At 45.8% G+C, this 15,022-nt stretch overlaps 1 protein-coding gene across 1 annotated transcript in view; it reads right to left on the bottom strand.

Moving 5' to 3' along the window:
* LOC310680373 (thyrotropin-releasing hormone receptor-like) overlaps positions 1 to 14,471 on the bottom strand; it is a 32,989-nt gene extending 18,518 nt beyond the window's left edge. The window contains exons 1-2 of the mRNA XM_083447042.1: positions 14,325 to 14,471; positions 10,724 to 11,614 (exon numbers count right to left, since the gene is read on the bottom strand). Of these exons, the coding sequence (XP_083303168.1) occupies positions 10,724 to 11,533 (810 nt within the window). The 5' untranslated portion in view covers positions 11,534 to 11,614; positions 14,325 to 14,471. The remainder of the gene's footprint in view (positions 1 to 10,723; positions 11,615 to 14,324) is intronic.
* Between the last annotated feature and the right edge of the window lie 551 nt (positions 14,472 to 15,022).

The raw sequence follows: 15,022 nt of genomic DNA, 5'->3' as shown, positions 1-15,022 counted from the left end.
CATATCCCCAACGGGCAGATTTCCGCGACTGGCGCAATCGTCGTCATGAAAATCCACCTGCTGATCACGCAAATACGCCTGGTTTGGCATTCCTGGCATCACGGATCTAGCTTACACTGGGAGCTCACCTAGCATTATTTATGCCATCATAGAATCATAGAATCATAGAATCATAGAATCATAGAATCATAGAGTTGGAAGAGACCACAAGGGTCATCGAGTCCAACCCCCTGCCAAGCAGGAAACACCATCAGAGCACTCCTGACATATGGTTGTCAAGCCTCTGCTTAAAGACCTCCAAAGTAGGAGACTCCACCACACTCCTTGGCAGCAAATTCCACTGTCGAACAGCTCTTACTGTCAGGAAGTTCTTCCTAATGTTTAGGTGGAATCTTCTTTCTTGTAGTTTGTATCCATTGCTCCGTGTCCGCTTCTCTGGAGCAGCAGAAAACAACCTTTCTCCCTCCTCTATGTGACATCCTTTTATATATTTGAACATGGCTATCATATCACCCCTTAACCTCCTCTTCTCCAGGCTAAACATGCCCAGCTCCCTTAGCCGATCCTCATAAGGCATTGTTTCCAGGCCTTTGACCATTTTGGTTGCCCTCCTCTGTACACGTTCTAGTTTGTCAGTGTCCTTCTTGAACTGTGGTGCCCAGAACTGGACACAGTACTCCAGGTGAGGTCTGACCAGAGCAGAATACAGTGGCACTATAACTTCCCTTGATCTAGATGCTATACTCCTATTGATGCAGCCCAGAATTGCATTGGCTTTTTTAGCTGCCGCGTCACACTGTTGGCTCATGTTAAGTTTGTGGTCAACCAAGACTCCTAGATCCTTTTCACATGTACTGCTCTCAAGCCAGGTGTCACCCATCTTGTATTTGTGCCTCTCATTTTTTTTGCCCAAGTGCAATACTTTACATTTCTCCCTGTTAAAATTCATCTTGTTTGTTTTGGCCCAGTTCTCTAATCTGTCAAGGTCGTTTTGAAGTGTGATCCTGTCTTCTGGGGTGTTAGCCACCCCTCCCAGTTTGGTGTCATCTGCAAATTTGATCAGGATGCCCTTGAGTCCATCCTCCAAGTCGTTGATCATGGCGGAACACAGCATCAGCTTTGGAGCTGCGCAGTTCCCCTCTTCTGTAATTGCTTTGTTTTTGCAGGTATTTTGGTTGACGTATCGGTAAACAAGTTCTGTCTGGTATTTTGGGAGGGAGAGATGGCTTTCCACTACCTCATCATTCATGACCACAATTACTGGCTTGCCCTTCCACAGCAAAAGACTCTCACACAGGGAAACATCAAATAACAAGAATGAGAGGCCAGCTTTTGGAAAACGAAGGGTTTCCAATGACATTTCCACTCGATTTTCGGCAGACCTTTGGCTGGTCTTAAGAAAGAAAGGAGCAACAGAAAGCAGGCTGCCCTTAGCTGCCTTAATGAGGCCCGCAAAATCCTGTACTGGAGAAGGGCAGACAGGGTGCACATCTTAAATATTTAATCGCACTGGAGGAGGGAGGAGTTATCATCCTCAAAGGAAGTCAATAAATGCATTAAACCTTTTCTCGAGCCACAGAATGGAGGAGAAAGGAATGTTCTGCTCCTTGTGAGTGATTTTCCAGCAGTGGCGTAGCGTGGGTTGTCAGCACCCGGGGCAAGGCAAGTAATTTGCGCCCCCTAACCCGTGGATTTGCGCCCCCTAACCCTAACCCCCAGATGTTGCGCCCAGTGCGGGCGGCCCCCCCTGCACTCCCCACGCTACGCCACTGTTTCCCAATACCTGTCCAGCTTGGAAAGGCGACATTCCGTTCAATATAGGCGACCCCCAACTTACAAGCGGGTTACGTTCCAGGCACAGCACACAAAGCCAAAATTGCATACAGTCATACCTTGGGTTACAGACGCTTCGGGTTGTGTGATTTCGGGTTGCGCACCGCTCTGAACCCGGAAGTACCGGAACCGGTTACTTCCGGGTTTCGGCACTTGCACATGCACAGAAGCGCTAAATCATGCTTTGCGCATGTGCGGAAGCACCGAATCATGACCCGCGCATGCGCAGACGCGGTGCTGCAGGTTGCAAATGCTGCGGGTTGCGAACGTGCTTCCCGCACGGATCACGTTCGCAACCCGAGCGTACACTGTATAGTCAAGACACACTGGGTGCAATGGCAGGTGGGATTGCCAAAGTTTTGATTTTGATTTTTTCTAAAAGCATCTTGATGATTGCTAATAGAACAGGGACTATCAAAAGTACACGGTTAATAAGAAAAGATGAGTCATAATTATATCATCAGCTTTTACTGCTCAACCACTCTTAAAAAGCTTTGCATCAGAGTTCTTCATTATAGCTAATGATCACACAATTATCATTGTTATTATCTTAATATCACGCCGTATCTTAAGATCACAGTGTAAAAAGATGAAATACATAACATAATATCACCAGCATAATAAATAACACCCCCTTTTTCTATATGTTAAGTGATATGTACCTAGAATTCTCTGATCACTGTGTTTCTTGAAGATAGTATTTTATTAGCATAGTTAACTGTTCCTTCAGGGCAGTATCTTCTTCTTCTAATGTAATCTGATGTGGTTACTAGCGCTGTGGCTGTCAATTCAAATGGACACAAATTTCCCTTTTCCTCAGTCCTGGATACTTGAGAAGCTCTTAAAACTGCAGTGCTTAATTTCAGAATTTTTGGAAGGGTTATTGATCCCACTTCTGTTCTTCGTACAAGTTGTTCTTATTTCCACAAGAACCAAATGCAAATTTGACCATTACAGTTTTTTTCGGGGAAGAATAATACGAAGGCTCTGGGGATTCCTACAGCTCAGGAAAGGTCTGAACGAGAGTGTTTTAATGGCAGTTTCCTCTAGAAAACGAGTATGTCCTCAAATCTCATGACAACTCTTCTTTATGCAAGAATGTCAGTCATTAAAATAGGCACCAGGGTTTCCAGGTCTCCTACTTTACATGCAACAATATTTCAAGGACTGTAGAAGACAATCCTTTATTTAAAGGGGTGTCTAGTCCCAGTCTGATTCAAGGATCAAGGATCCTAAGAAGGGAGAGAGCAAAAGGGCCTTGAAGTTGCTACCAGCAGTTAGTACACAGACAGATCAGGCACAGGGCTACCAGTTCCCAGTGTGCTGTAGTGGTTAGAGAGCTGGACCAGGGTTCAAATCCCCATTCAGCCTTGAAGCTCGCTGGGCAACCATTGGCCCGTCACTGCCTCTCAGTCTATCTCACAGGGTTGTTGTGGGAATAGAATGGGAAGAAGTTACGTACATCACATTGAGCACCTTGGAGGAAAGGCAGGACATAAATGTAATTAATAAATAATAAGTAAATAACATGGCAAAATGTGCTGTATTTATATCTTAGTCACAATAATTATTTCTAAATTTGCGAAGACATAAATTAACAGATTAATCATGCCATGTAAATATGTGGATAAGTGGCTGATCTAGCAGAATGAGTGTATCACAGGCATACGGAATAGTGATCTGTTCTCTTTTCTTAATAATAGTAATAATAATTGCAAGTTGCTTTACATGGTTTTTAACGTTGTGTTTTAATTGCTGCAACTCCCACTGGGACCTTAGGTTGAAGGGCAGATAACAAATAATAATATTAATAATATTGAGAATTTATATTTTCATTGCCTTGGACTCAAAAGTAACATAAAGGAAAAAGTCAGTCTTATCATAAACACCAACAAAATTGAGGAGAGCTTACATTTGCATCTCTCCTTTTTGAGTTCATCAGTAAAGAAAGGCTTATTGAAACATGCTTTATTTATTCAGCAATGTTTTGCACCTTGTTATTTCAGTCTTACAGTTTGTGCTGTTATTTCCATCCCCCCCCAATGTTTTCTCTTGCAATTTAATTTGACCTGAAAATAGTAACATGATTTTCAAATGGCAAATAATATTACTATTCTCAAGTTTTAACAGTTATCTAAAACATAGTACGTGCTGTCTATGATTTTCAAAATTAAGCTAGAGGAAAACAAGTAAATCAGACACAGCTAATAAAAGAGTAATACCCAAGGCTGTATGTGTGGCAATTCAGGTTACTCATGCATCCCTGAGTGGTTTGATCAAAAGTCTTGGTTTTTTTTTAATGGAAATAAAGGCATAAAGCAATATTAAGTTCCCTAATTCTGAATCTGATCAATGCACCCGTCTCTGTTTTCCTGCATGAGCTACTTTTCAATAAATGTAATGTGATCTAACCAATTTGTCTTCAGAGCCAAACACCGTCTGATTTAGGTAAAACAACAACAACAACCCACAAGTGTCCAGGGATTTGCCTAATGAACAAAGTATTGGAAACGCAGACTGGATATGCATTGGGTTGTATTGTGCAATTCTAAGAAACAGAACCCTTCTGTCTCCTTGAATTATATTAACTACCAGTATATGAGGTGTAGCCAAAGTAGTCCCCTCCAGACGCTCGTGGACTACAAATCCCATCATCCCTGGCCCCTGGCTATGAAGGTAAAGGCTGTTGGGAGTTGGAGTCTAACAACAGCTAGACTATATTATATCATGTTGAGGACCTTACTCTGTTCTCAGTGGACTTTCAGTTATCCAAATATATTGTTTTTGGGCTCTAAACTAAAGAAACTGAAATATGTTCGGGTATCTCTGTGATGTAACTCCTTGAAAAATGTACTTTATGGAACAATACCATTTACCTTAATATCTGGGCTGCTAAACCTCATTCTTCAGCCTTCGACAGGTTTGCCTCTCCAGGGAAGCAGCAGTGATGGAAGGTTTCCTTCAAGTGGTCTTTGTTCAGTGCAGCCTACTTGAACAGATGGTTCTGCCTGTCTAGACCAGGGCACTGAAGCTTAACCTGAATTGAAAGGTGTTTTCCTGCTCATTGCTTCCAGGTTGAAAGTTCTCATTTCACTTTTTCAATAAGGAGAGATTGATTTTGCCCTTGAGTTTGTGTTTTCCTTATGAACTGGATTCCCTTGGTACTAGCAATCTAAGACATTCGCTTGCATCTCGCTTACCGCAAGCCAACAATCAGGCTTGGACCTCAGGCACAAACGACGTCTAACATCTTTTATTTTGCTAGCTAGCCAACTGAACAAAGTCTAGCTGGGGACTTTTTCTTGTCATTAAATTTGGCTCAAGCAAAATGTGCCACTAGAGTGCTTCGTAACAAACGCCTCACGCATCATGGCGATCAAACCACATGTCAACGAGGAAATTCCCCAAATTGTCATGTTGAGAGAGATGTCCAAGCTCTGTGGTATTAAGCAGCAATCTTCTTGACAGGCTGTTGATTTCGTCTGTGAGGCAGAAAACTCAAAACAATGACTACTGGCGATACGTTTGCCAATCCCACAAGGGCAGCGAAGGATTTTATAACGGCAACTGGCTAGGCTCCACTGACTGCCAGGAATACAGCTCACTTCTGCATCTTGCCTTCTATCTTGTTGGCTCCAAGAAAAAACAAAAAGCTCACAGAATATGAACCCCAGGAGGTAGGCTGTCTGACATCAAACTCCTCAACAGCCCCCAGGCAGCCATCTTAACACAGTGCCTGCTCAGATTCCAAAGCAAGAGGCCTTATTCAGACTGCATACCAGCCATTTGAGAAGATCTAGGATAGCTCTCCCTGACATGGAGCCCTCCAGATATTTTGGACTCCAACAGCCGTGCTGTTTGAGGAGGTGTAGCCCAAATTATCTGCAGACCACCAGTTTGGGGAATCGAGCACATTTCATCCATCAAGTGAGCACACTGAAGATTTATAACAAGGAAGAGGGAACTTGTGAACACCAGATGTTGCTGGACTGCAATGGCCATCAGCCACAGCCAGCATGGCCAGTGGCCTGGGATGATGGGAATTGTAGTCCAACAACATCTGGAGAGCCACAGCTCTCCCCAGCCCTGTTTGGTTGGTATCTGTCTGTCTTGGGAGACAATGCAAGAGTACACCTTCAGGAGGGGAAGTCAAACCATTGTAGAGTTACAGCGCCTGGCGTGGCTGTAGAGACCGATATGGGAGAGACATGTTGAAACAGGTGAAGACATCTGCTGGGCTGGTGCAGGTGTACCATAGCATTTCTTCATTCTGCACTCCTCCCAGCAGTCATTTCTCCTCTGGTCATACTGGACTGTGCCGTGCATGTTCTCATGGAAGGACATGACCATCTTCTGCACATCCTATCTTGTTGGGCAGTGTGAAGAGTCATTTTCAGCTGGCAAGTCCAAGGCCTTCAACAGGTCTATGAAGGCGATGAACAAGGGGCATCTCTGCTCTCAGCATCTCTCCTGCAACTGATGTAGTGAGAAAACCATGTTGACTGTTGACCTCTAATCTCTGATGCTGCATTGTAACTCAGAATATACCCTGCTGGTGAGTGGCCGTAATCTGTTGAGAACTACATGAACGAAGGCCTTCCCCACAGTACTCAGCAGGGGAATTCCAGTCAGGATTGTCACCTTTTTTCTTGTAGAGGGTCACAAAGCCGGAGTCACCCATGTCTTGTGGCACGGATCCTGTTTCTCAACACTGCAAGGCCATGGATGTGCATCATGAGGGAGGAGTTGAGGCTGGCTTTCAGCACTTCTGTTGGGGTCCTGTCCTATCCTGGGGCTTCAACACATGCCTGGGATTTGATGGCATTCTTCTGCTCATCAAGGGAGGCAGGGACATCCAGCTCTTCTAAGACAGGCAGAGTCTGAACACTGAGCACAGGGACCACGTTTTCCCGCAATTACAGTTCTTGATAGTGTTCTGCCCATCGCTTCATCTGCTTGCTGCGGTCTGTGATGATCTCTCCAGGCAAGGTTTTCAGGGGTGCAGTTTTCCTGACTGCTGGTCCAAAGGCTGTCTTCATGCCTTTGTGCATTTTGCATGTGTTGCCGCTGTCAGCAGTGAGCGGAATGCTCTCCCCGGCTCTAATGTATATCATAATACTATCACCAACAGTGCCATTTCATGCAGCCCAGCTGCAGTTAAAGCAAATATAAAATCCCTTCATTTTAAATCTGCAACAAATGTTCTATTTGCAGCTTCCATTCAAAAAAAGGTAATTTACAGACCCCTTAAAGAAGAACCCTGCGTGGGGCAATTTAAATCCATCAGGTACTGTAATTCCAACTCAACTGTAGTAGAATGAACATTGCCTTAATCATGGGTCTTACGGACTGTAGCCCAAAGGACAGAAAACTCAGATGTAGCTTGAGTTTATGGCATAAAAAAATTACTTCTTGCCATACAAAACACATTTTTGTTTTGCCAAGCTGCCCTTTACAACTGGTAATTTGGGGTGGGAGATAACGAGGAATATAGAACCAGGACAAAGATGCTAAGAGAAAGCGGAAGGCTTCCCCCTACTGGCTAAAAACTGCCATTATTACCATTCAGAGATTCATTTGGGCACCTGCAAGTGAAAAGTATAGACTAGTATTACTTGTATGCCACTTTCGTTTTTAGGGGCTTTCTTCACAAATGTATCCCAACTATATTTCAGCCTTTGCAAGACTCTCCTGCAAGCTTCTTTGATATGGGAACAACGCTAAAACACTGTTTAGGTAGTAGGCCTGAACTGGCCGTTACCAGCAAAACCACCTGCTCCATCCCAGCTTTTCATCTTTTAAAATCACTAAGAATCGGCAACCTGATTAGAAACTCACAATAATAAGGCTCACAGATCACGCTGCCTTCAAAAACTATTTCCAGAATCACAGGCGAATAAAATGTTAATGTCATGTCCACATCATACATATAAAGTAGACGGCTTCCCCTGAAGTTTGTTTGTTAAGGATTCTGGGATTCGCAGCTCTGTGAGGGGTAAACAAACATTTGCCAGGTTTATTTTGGGGAAGCCATGACTGTTGAAGCGCTATAAATGTGCTTTAAATGTATAGCATGGGTGTGCTGTAGAGGCAGTGAAGAAAATAGCCTCCCCCCCCCCCCTTGAAAACAGACAATGTGATAACAGCAGTATATTCCTGAGAAAGAGAGTTAACCAGCAGATAACTGGCTGATGATCTGGAAAGGCCCTCTGAAAACCAAGCTCTTCTGCTGTTCCTCTGGGTTATTTATTCATTTTTTCCCTGCCTTAGCAATGATCCCAAATTAGAGGAGTTAATTAAACATGATCTCAGTTTGGAGAGAGCCACTCTGGTAAGCAATGTGTAATCTAACACTCTCCTAATCAGGCGCATAATTAGCAATTACACGGCAACAATAATTGCCATTGCTCACACACACTTCCCCCCCCCCTTTTCTTTCTTCTTCTTTTTCTTTTAAGGAAAGCACCACTTCTCCTCTTTGATCACGAGCTGCAGAAAATCCATGTCCCTTTTGACTGAAGTGCCTGTGATGCGTTCAGCCTTAGCAGGGTTCTGATTGGGGCGGGTATAGTGACTGCTGTCTTGCACAGACTGCAACATTTTGTAGCAGGGCAACACGTTTTATCCATGCAGCTCAGGATGGTGTACGTAATCTCTCTCCCACACCCCTCATCACAATAATCCTGTAAGGTAGGGTAGGTTAACCAAAAATGACTGGCCCAAGGCCACCGAGCGAGTAATTTTAACCCAGCAGAGGCTTCCTAGCTTAGAAGAGCAGGTAATAGCAGCTGCGAACTAGGAATTCCAGAGTTTAAAAACCCACTTCTGCTCATTAGGAGGCCTAGAGAAGACTCAATTTCTTCCTCAAACTCCACAATCTGCAACATGGGATGATGATGATGATGATGATGATGATGATAATAACAATAACCTATTTAGAGGGTATTGCAACCACGATGACTAAGATAAAACTTTACAGAGATGTCGCAAGGATAACAGCATTTCACATAAATTATATCCCTATTATTGTTACTTCCTATCTGTTTAAGAATCCTGTCATTTTAACAGGAAGTGCTATATAAATACAATATTTTGCTATTTTATTACTATTAAGGAGAAAACCTTCAGAAAACCTTACCCTTACAAGGTTTGCACATGTTCAGATCTTTTAGCCAGGTGAGCACTGCCAGGCCTGCCATTTTATATATATTATGGATGCGTTTTTAGGCTTTCATTTTGTTCTATTTTTATATACTAGGTCATTTATGTTTTTGTCCTTTGTGAGTCGTTTTCGAAAACTTTTCATGGGGGGGGGAGGGTAACTAATAAACGCAATAAACAAACAAAGAAAGAATACAGTTTTAAAACTCTAGCTTTCTAAATGCAGTTTCAGAGTTGAACCCTGCCATTTCAATGGAGTCCAGGGCTCAGATCAAGTCCTTCATTATATTGAAATGACTGACAATGGAAGTGAGCAGAGGAGCGCACCTTCATAGGGTCTTCCTATAGTTGCTTACTTGGAAGGAAATCCCATTGTGCTCAATGGGGATTTTTTCCTAGTGAAGGGGAAGAGGTGTAGTTCAGTGGTAGAGAATTGGCTTTCTGTGCAAGAATTGCCAGGTGTAATCCTCAGCATCTTCAGGTAGTGCTGGAAGAGGCACCTGCCTAAAACCCTCAAGAGCCACTGCCAGGTAGACCAATATAAGCAGCTTCCACAACCTCGTTTAGTTTTTTGACCAGAAAATGACCTGTTTGGCCGGTGTTAACTGGAACAGTAATGGCATCTCAATGGCCTTTTCATCCAGCTTCCCTAAGACAGGCAATATAAATCATCCTGAGATAATGACACTGCTTTGGAGTAAATGAAGGCTATAACCAGGAAAAATCATCCACGGTCTAAAAGAAGCAAGACTAAACTGGTCAAATCTAGAGAACTGCTCGTTTTTATGTTTAAAAATAAACCTGGGGAATCAGTTTAACTCGGAATCCCTAGAGTCATGGGTTTGAGCCCTCGTCCACAAGAGGTCCAGAGAGTGGCAACACGAGAACGGGCCTTTTCTGCATTATATAAATTTAGGCACCAGACGAAAACATTTCCCTATAACCAAGCCTTGGGTTGATTAACTTCACATAGCCCATTTACATGTGTTTGTAGAAGGGGTAAGGAGGGAGGTTCATTGGTGTGTGTGTGTGTGTGTGTGTGTGTGTGTGTGTGTGTGCTGTGACCCATGACTTTTAAAGGTAAAGGGACCCCGACTGTTAGGTCCAGTTGCGAATGACTCTGGGGTTGCAGTGCTCATCTCGCTTTATTGGCCGAGGGAGCCAGCGTACAGCTTCCAGGTCAAGTGGCCAGCATGACTAAGCCGCTTCTGGCGAACCAGAGCAGCGCACGGAAACATCGTTTACCTTCCTGCCAGAGTGGTACCTATTTATCTACTTGCACTTTGACGTGCTTTCAAACTGCTAGGTGGGCAGGAGCAGGGACCGAGCGACGGGAGCTCACCCCGTTGCGGGGATTCGAACAGCCGACCTTCTGATCGGCAAGTCCTAGGCTTTTCCTTAGGACGTTGCTATTTTCATTGGAGAAATGTCGCAGGACATGGAGTTATATGTTTAATATTTTATTATGTTTTTATATATGTTGGGAGCTGTCCAGAGTGGCTGGGGCAACCCAGTCAGGTGGGTGAAGTATAAATATTCTTATTCTTATTATTCTTATTATTGAATAGGACGTCCCTGTTTCCATTGGAGAAGTGTTGGAATGCTAGCACTGCACCAGATACCAACCAATGATTCTGAGGTCCTGGGATACAGCTGCCTCCACCCCACCATCCCTGCCACACACCTCTTCCATTTGCAACCACCCCTGAAGAACATTAAGAAGAAAGACCTGTTTCCTGGAGCTGAGAGCACCCTTGTTCCCCCGGCAGGAGAGTTTCATGGAGCTGGAGGTGCTGATAGAGCCGCCATGTTTGCTTGGCCGGCCAGCGTGCTGAGGGGTGGCAGGCAGCGGGTTCATGAAGAGGATGCGGGCAATGAGGCCGTAGAGGACGGTGGCCAAGCCCAGAGGGATGATGTAGAAGACGGTGAAGTCCAAGAAGTAGATGGGCATGTAGAGGTTCCTGGAGACCCGGTAGCCACACTTGACTTGCGTGCCATCGGCAAACAGGACTTGCGACGTGTCCACCAGGAAGAACCACATGAGGCAGTAGAGGGAGGTGAACAGCCACACGCAGGCGATGATGCGCTTGGCCCGGGCCACTGTGCAGAGCAGCTGCGCCTTGATGGAGTGGCAAATGGCGATGTAGCGCTCCACCGTGAAGGCCGTGATGGAGCAGGCCGAGATGTTGATGCCCAGATACTGCAGGTAGGTGATGCACAGGCAGCCGGCGTAGCCGTACACCCAGGAGGCCACCACTTCCGAGATGTTGGGCAGCCCCGCGGCCAGCAGCACAATCAGGTCGGCCACGGCCAAGCTCACCAGGTAGCAGTTGGTGGGGGTCACCATGTGCTTGGTACGAAGGACCACCAGCACCACCATGACGTTGCCGGCGATGCCCACCCCGCAGATCAGCAGCACCAGCAAGATGGTCACCACTTGCACTTCCAGGGGCAACTGGGGCATCTTGTCCAGAAGAGTCTGGTTGGCGCTGGCATTGCCCACCGGAGCCCCAAAGAAGTCCCAAGACTGGTTCTCCATGGATGGGTCCCGGTTGGGTTGTTTTCCTTGACGCTGATGGTGATTAGGGCTCCCAAACCAAGAGGAACTTCAGCAAGTATCCTGAGCCGGAAATGGGGGTGGGAGAAAAAGGAAGGTTAGTTGGTTAGACCAGAGTCTAATAGTTAGGAGAGGGATATTTAACTGGGAGTTTGGGTTCAGGTTACAGCTCAGCTTGGAGCTCATTGGGCAGTCTTAGGCAAGCTTATTACATCTCAGTCTCTCTCCCACGCTTCTTATATGGAAAGAACAACAATGACCCACCATACAGGACTGTTGTAAAGATTACTGCCTCGACCAGTTTCTTGCAAATCATCTTAAGACTTGGACAGGTGGCAGAGAAATACTCAGATTAGGCCCACTGACTTCAGTTGAATAATGAGAGATCCTTTCCAGCTTGATTTCAGTGGATCTAGAATCACAGAATTGTAGAGTCGGAAGGGAACATGAGGATCATCTAGTTCAACCCCCTGCAATGCAGGAATCTTTTGCCCAACGTGGGGCTCTAACCCATAACCCTCAGATTAAGAGTCTCCTGCTCTACTGAGCTGGCAGACAATAGTAATACACTAAATCACATTGTAATCAACAGCCACGATTTCAGTGATTTCATTCTGCAATGGTTCTACTCTGGGTGTGATTTAGTCAGATACAACAACCATTATAATTAATATTAATATTAATATTAATATTAATTTATATTTGCAAGTTCTAAAGCCCAACAAGAAGACAGAACACTGATCTCTAGGGATTAATCTGACCCTGGGAAGTGTGCCTCTGAGCATGCACAGACTGCATTTACCTCAGCACAAAGTAATTACAGCTTACCACACCCACATCTAGAATAAGGGCACAGGGTTCCAATATCAGAATGTGTGATCCCCATGAACATTTCACACACACACACGAACACACAGTTTTTGACAGTGGCAACAGCATCTTCTTACTGCCACAGACTAACACAGCTTCTCTTGAAGATAGACAGCAAAGCTTCTGTTACTCCATTGTAAACTAAAATAAGAAACGATCCTGTCTCCACCAGCAGCACTGTCCAGCTCTAAAATCAGTGCTAGAAAGTGTGTTTATTATCACTTGCACTTTCTCTGTGAATGATTTCTGTTAACAACTGTAATTGTCACTGTCTGTACCTTCTGCCTTCTGATCTTACTTTCACAACACTTTCAGAGCACTCCACCCAGCTTTGTATTTATGCACCTGAAATTCAGGAAAACATTTAATGCACCTGATGGAAGTGGACTAGAGTTCTCGAAAGCTTATGGTGTAATAAATTTGTTGGTCTTTATGGTGGCACAAGACAATGTTGATTTTGCTGCAGTGCTAACTGCACTTACTAGGGAATCCTAACCCCCTCTTAGCCCCAATGTATAGAACAGGGTTTACTCTGAGTAGACATGGTTAGGGCTGCAGCTTCATACAGCAGCTGTCTCTGTGAAAATTGCTCCATCCTAGTTGAAGACAGTCTTTCTGAATCTTTCCCTGTCCTGCACCCTTGAAGAATTTCTTTAGCTCTATCTGTAGCCAACAGAATCTCCCGGACCCTTTAAAAAGCGCGTCCAGAGTGCTGTAGCGCCAGCAAATTTCTGGTGATGTTACGTTTCGTAAGGAAGACCCCGCATCCATCAGAGGCTGACACATGTTGGCAAGGATCTTCCCTACCTGTAGGGCATGAGAAAGAGCCATTGCGCAGTGACAGAGCCCAGGAAGTTCGAAGTTCAGTCCTCAGCATCTCCTCTGCAATGGTCAGGGAAGTCAGCGACAGAAAAGATCCTCTCCCTGAGACCCCTGGAGAGCGACTCTGCTAGTCAGAACAGATCGGTGATCTTCAACGGATGAGCCGGGACCCATTGCCAAACCTATAGTCTGATCTATGGTGGGTCATTATTAATTACTTAATTAAATTTATATACCGCCTGTTGTCCATAGATCTCAGGGCAGTTCACATAATAAAATTTCAATATTACAAAAACGCAAAATATGTAATTAAACAACAACAACAAACCAACAATTCCTCCTTATAACAGCAGCGCTACCCCCACTTTGCAAATATACGGTTTATGCGTATATAATCTGTGTATATACAGAAAAGCTGGGAGAGAGAATGAAAGGAATCGTTATGTCCAGTCCTTTTTCTCTCTCTCCTAAAAAAATGTTTAGGGGTACTCTCATTTTCCTACTCATATCGAAATACTGCCCCTCAATGAGGCCAAACTTAGATTCGCAAAATGTTTTGGGGTATGCATACCACTGCGTCCCCCCAGAAAAAAACCACTTAGTATGTCTAGGTTCAAGTTGGGTCTGAAAAGGCTGGGGGCAGCTGGAATAGACAACGGACCAATGGCTCAAATCAACAGAAGGCAAAAGCTCACGATATGCCCCATAGCTCTCACGTCACTCGACTTGTGTCAGCCTCGAGGGTGCCACAGAGCTCTTCTTGGGCTGCAGGAGATCGCGTCGGGGATCTGGCGGAGCGCGACCTGGTTTGGGACTGGCGCGCATATGGGCGCACGACGGAGGGGAGGACGCGCGTACCTGGGAGAGACCTCGCCGCGCGACGCGCCTCGCTCGCCGCAGCCCGGAACCAAACTTGAGAGTCCCAGATGCGCACAGAGGAATGCGAGCAAGTAAATCCAAGCGAGAAGAGGGAGAGAATTGGGGATCGGGGGGAGAGAGAAAGGAATGAGATGTGGGAGGGGATAGAGAAAAAGAAAAGGGACCAGACAGGAGACGGAATCCAGGAAAAGTGAAACTTTACCATTGGAAGGCAGCGGCTCCGGCGCGGGCATCCGAGGGCGCGGCTGCGTCTTGGAGCGACTTCCTACCTCTCCTTCTGCCTGTCCGCCCTCCTTTCCCTGGCTTCGGGTATTTACAGCGACCCGGAGCTGCCGCAGTCTGCTCAGCATCTGCCTGCCAGCCATGGGTGGGCACCCAGGCACCTTTGCCAGCAGCGGGGTCCTAGCGCCCCCTCGATGCGTTTGGGGGCGGCGGCGAAGGAGGATGATCCGGGGCGAGGGGAAGATCCTCCAGTGGAGATCCTGTTGGTCTTCCCTCGGTGGCTGAACCCACCTACCCACCCGCGCCTCCGCCTCCTCCTACCCCAGGGCGCAAGGCCAGCCCGTCTGGCCATTCAACGCCGCCGTAGCTAGCAGGGGGTCGTGCGCCTTTAACAACCGCAGTGCAGGCAGATGTGCAACAGGGAAGGCTTCCCTCTGTCCCTCCAAACGAGGAAGAAACTTCGCCTGTTGATTTTCGGCCTATTTTTCAGCTGATAAAGGCACAAGTGGGTGGGGGAAGAGAGGTAACCTCACACTTGTGGCAATGTGGCATTTTGGCTAGGCTAAGTAGGTCTGGACATGTTGCGTGTGCCCTGATGGGAGACTACCTGCTAAATAGGAACCAAACTGCCTTGTACCGAGTCAGGCCGTTCGTCCATCTAGCTCAGGGCGTCAGGTG

The sequence above is a fragment of the Podarcis tiliguerta genome, assembly GCF_965153285.1.
Source record: "Podarcis tiliguerta genome assembly, chromosome: 6".
Classification (NCBI taxonomy): domain Eukaryota; kingdom Metazoa; phylum Chordata; class Lepidosauria; order Squamata; family Lacertidae; genus Podarcis; species Podarcis tiliguerta.
Note: the sequence above shows the minus strand (reverse complement) of the source record. Positions and strands in the feature narration are given on the sequence as shown.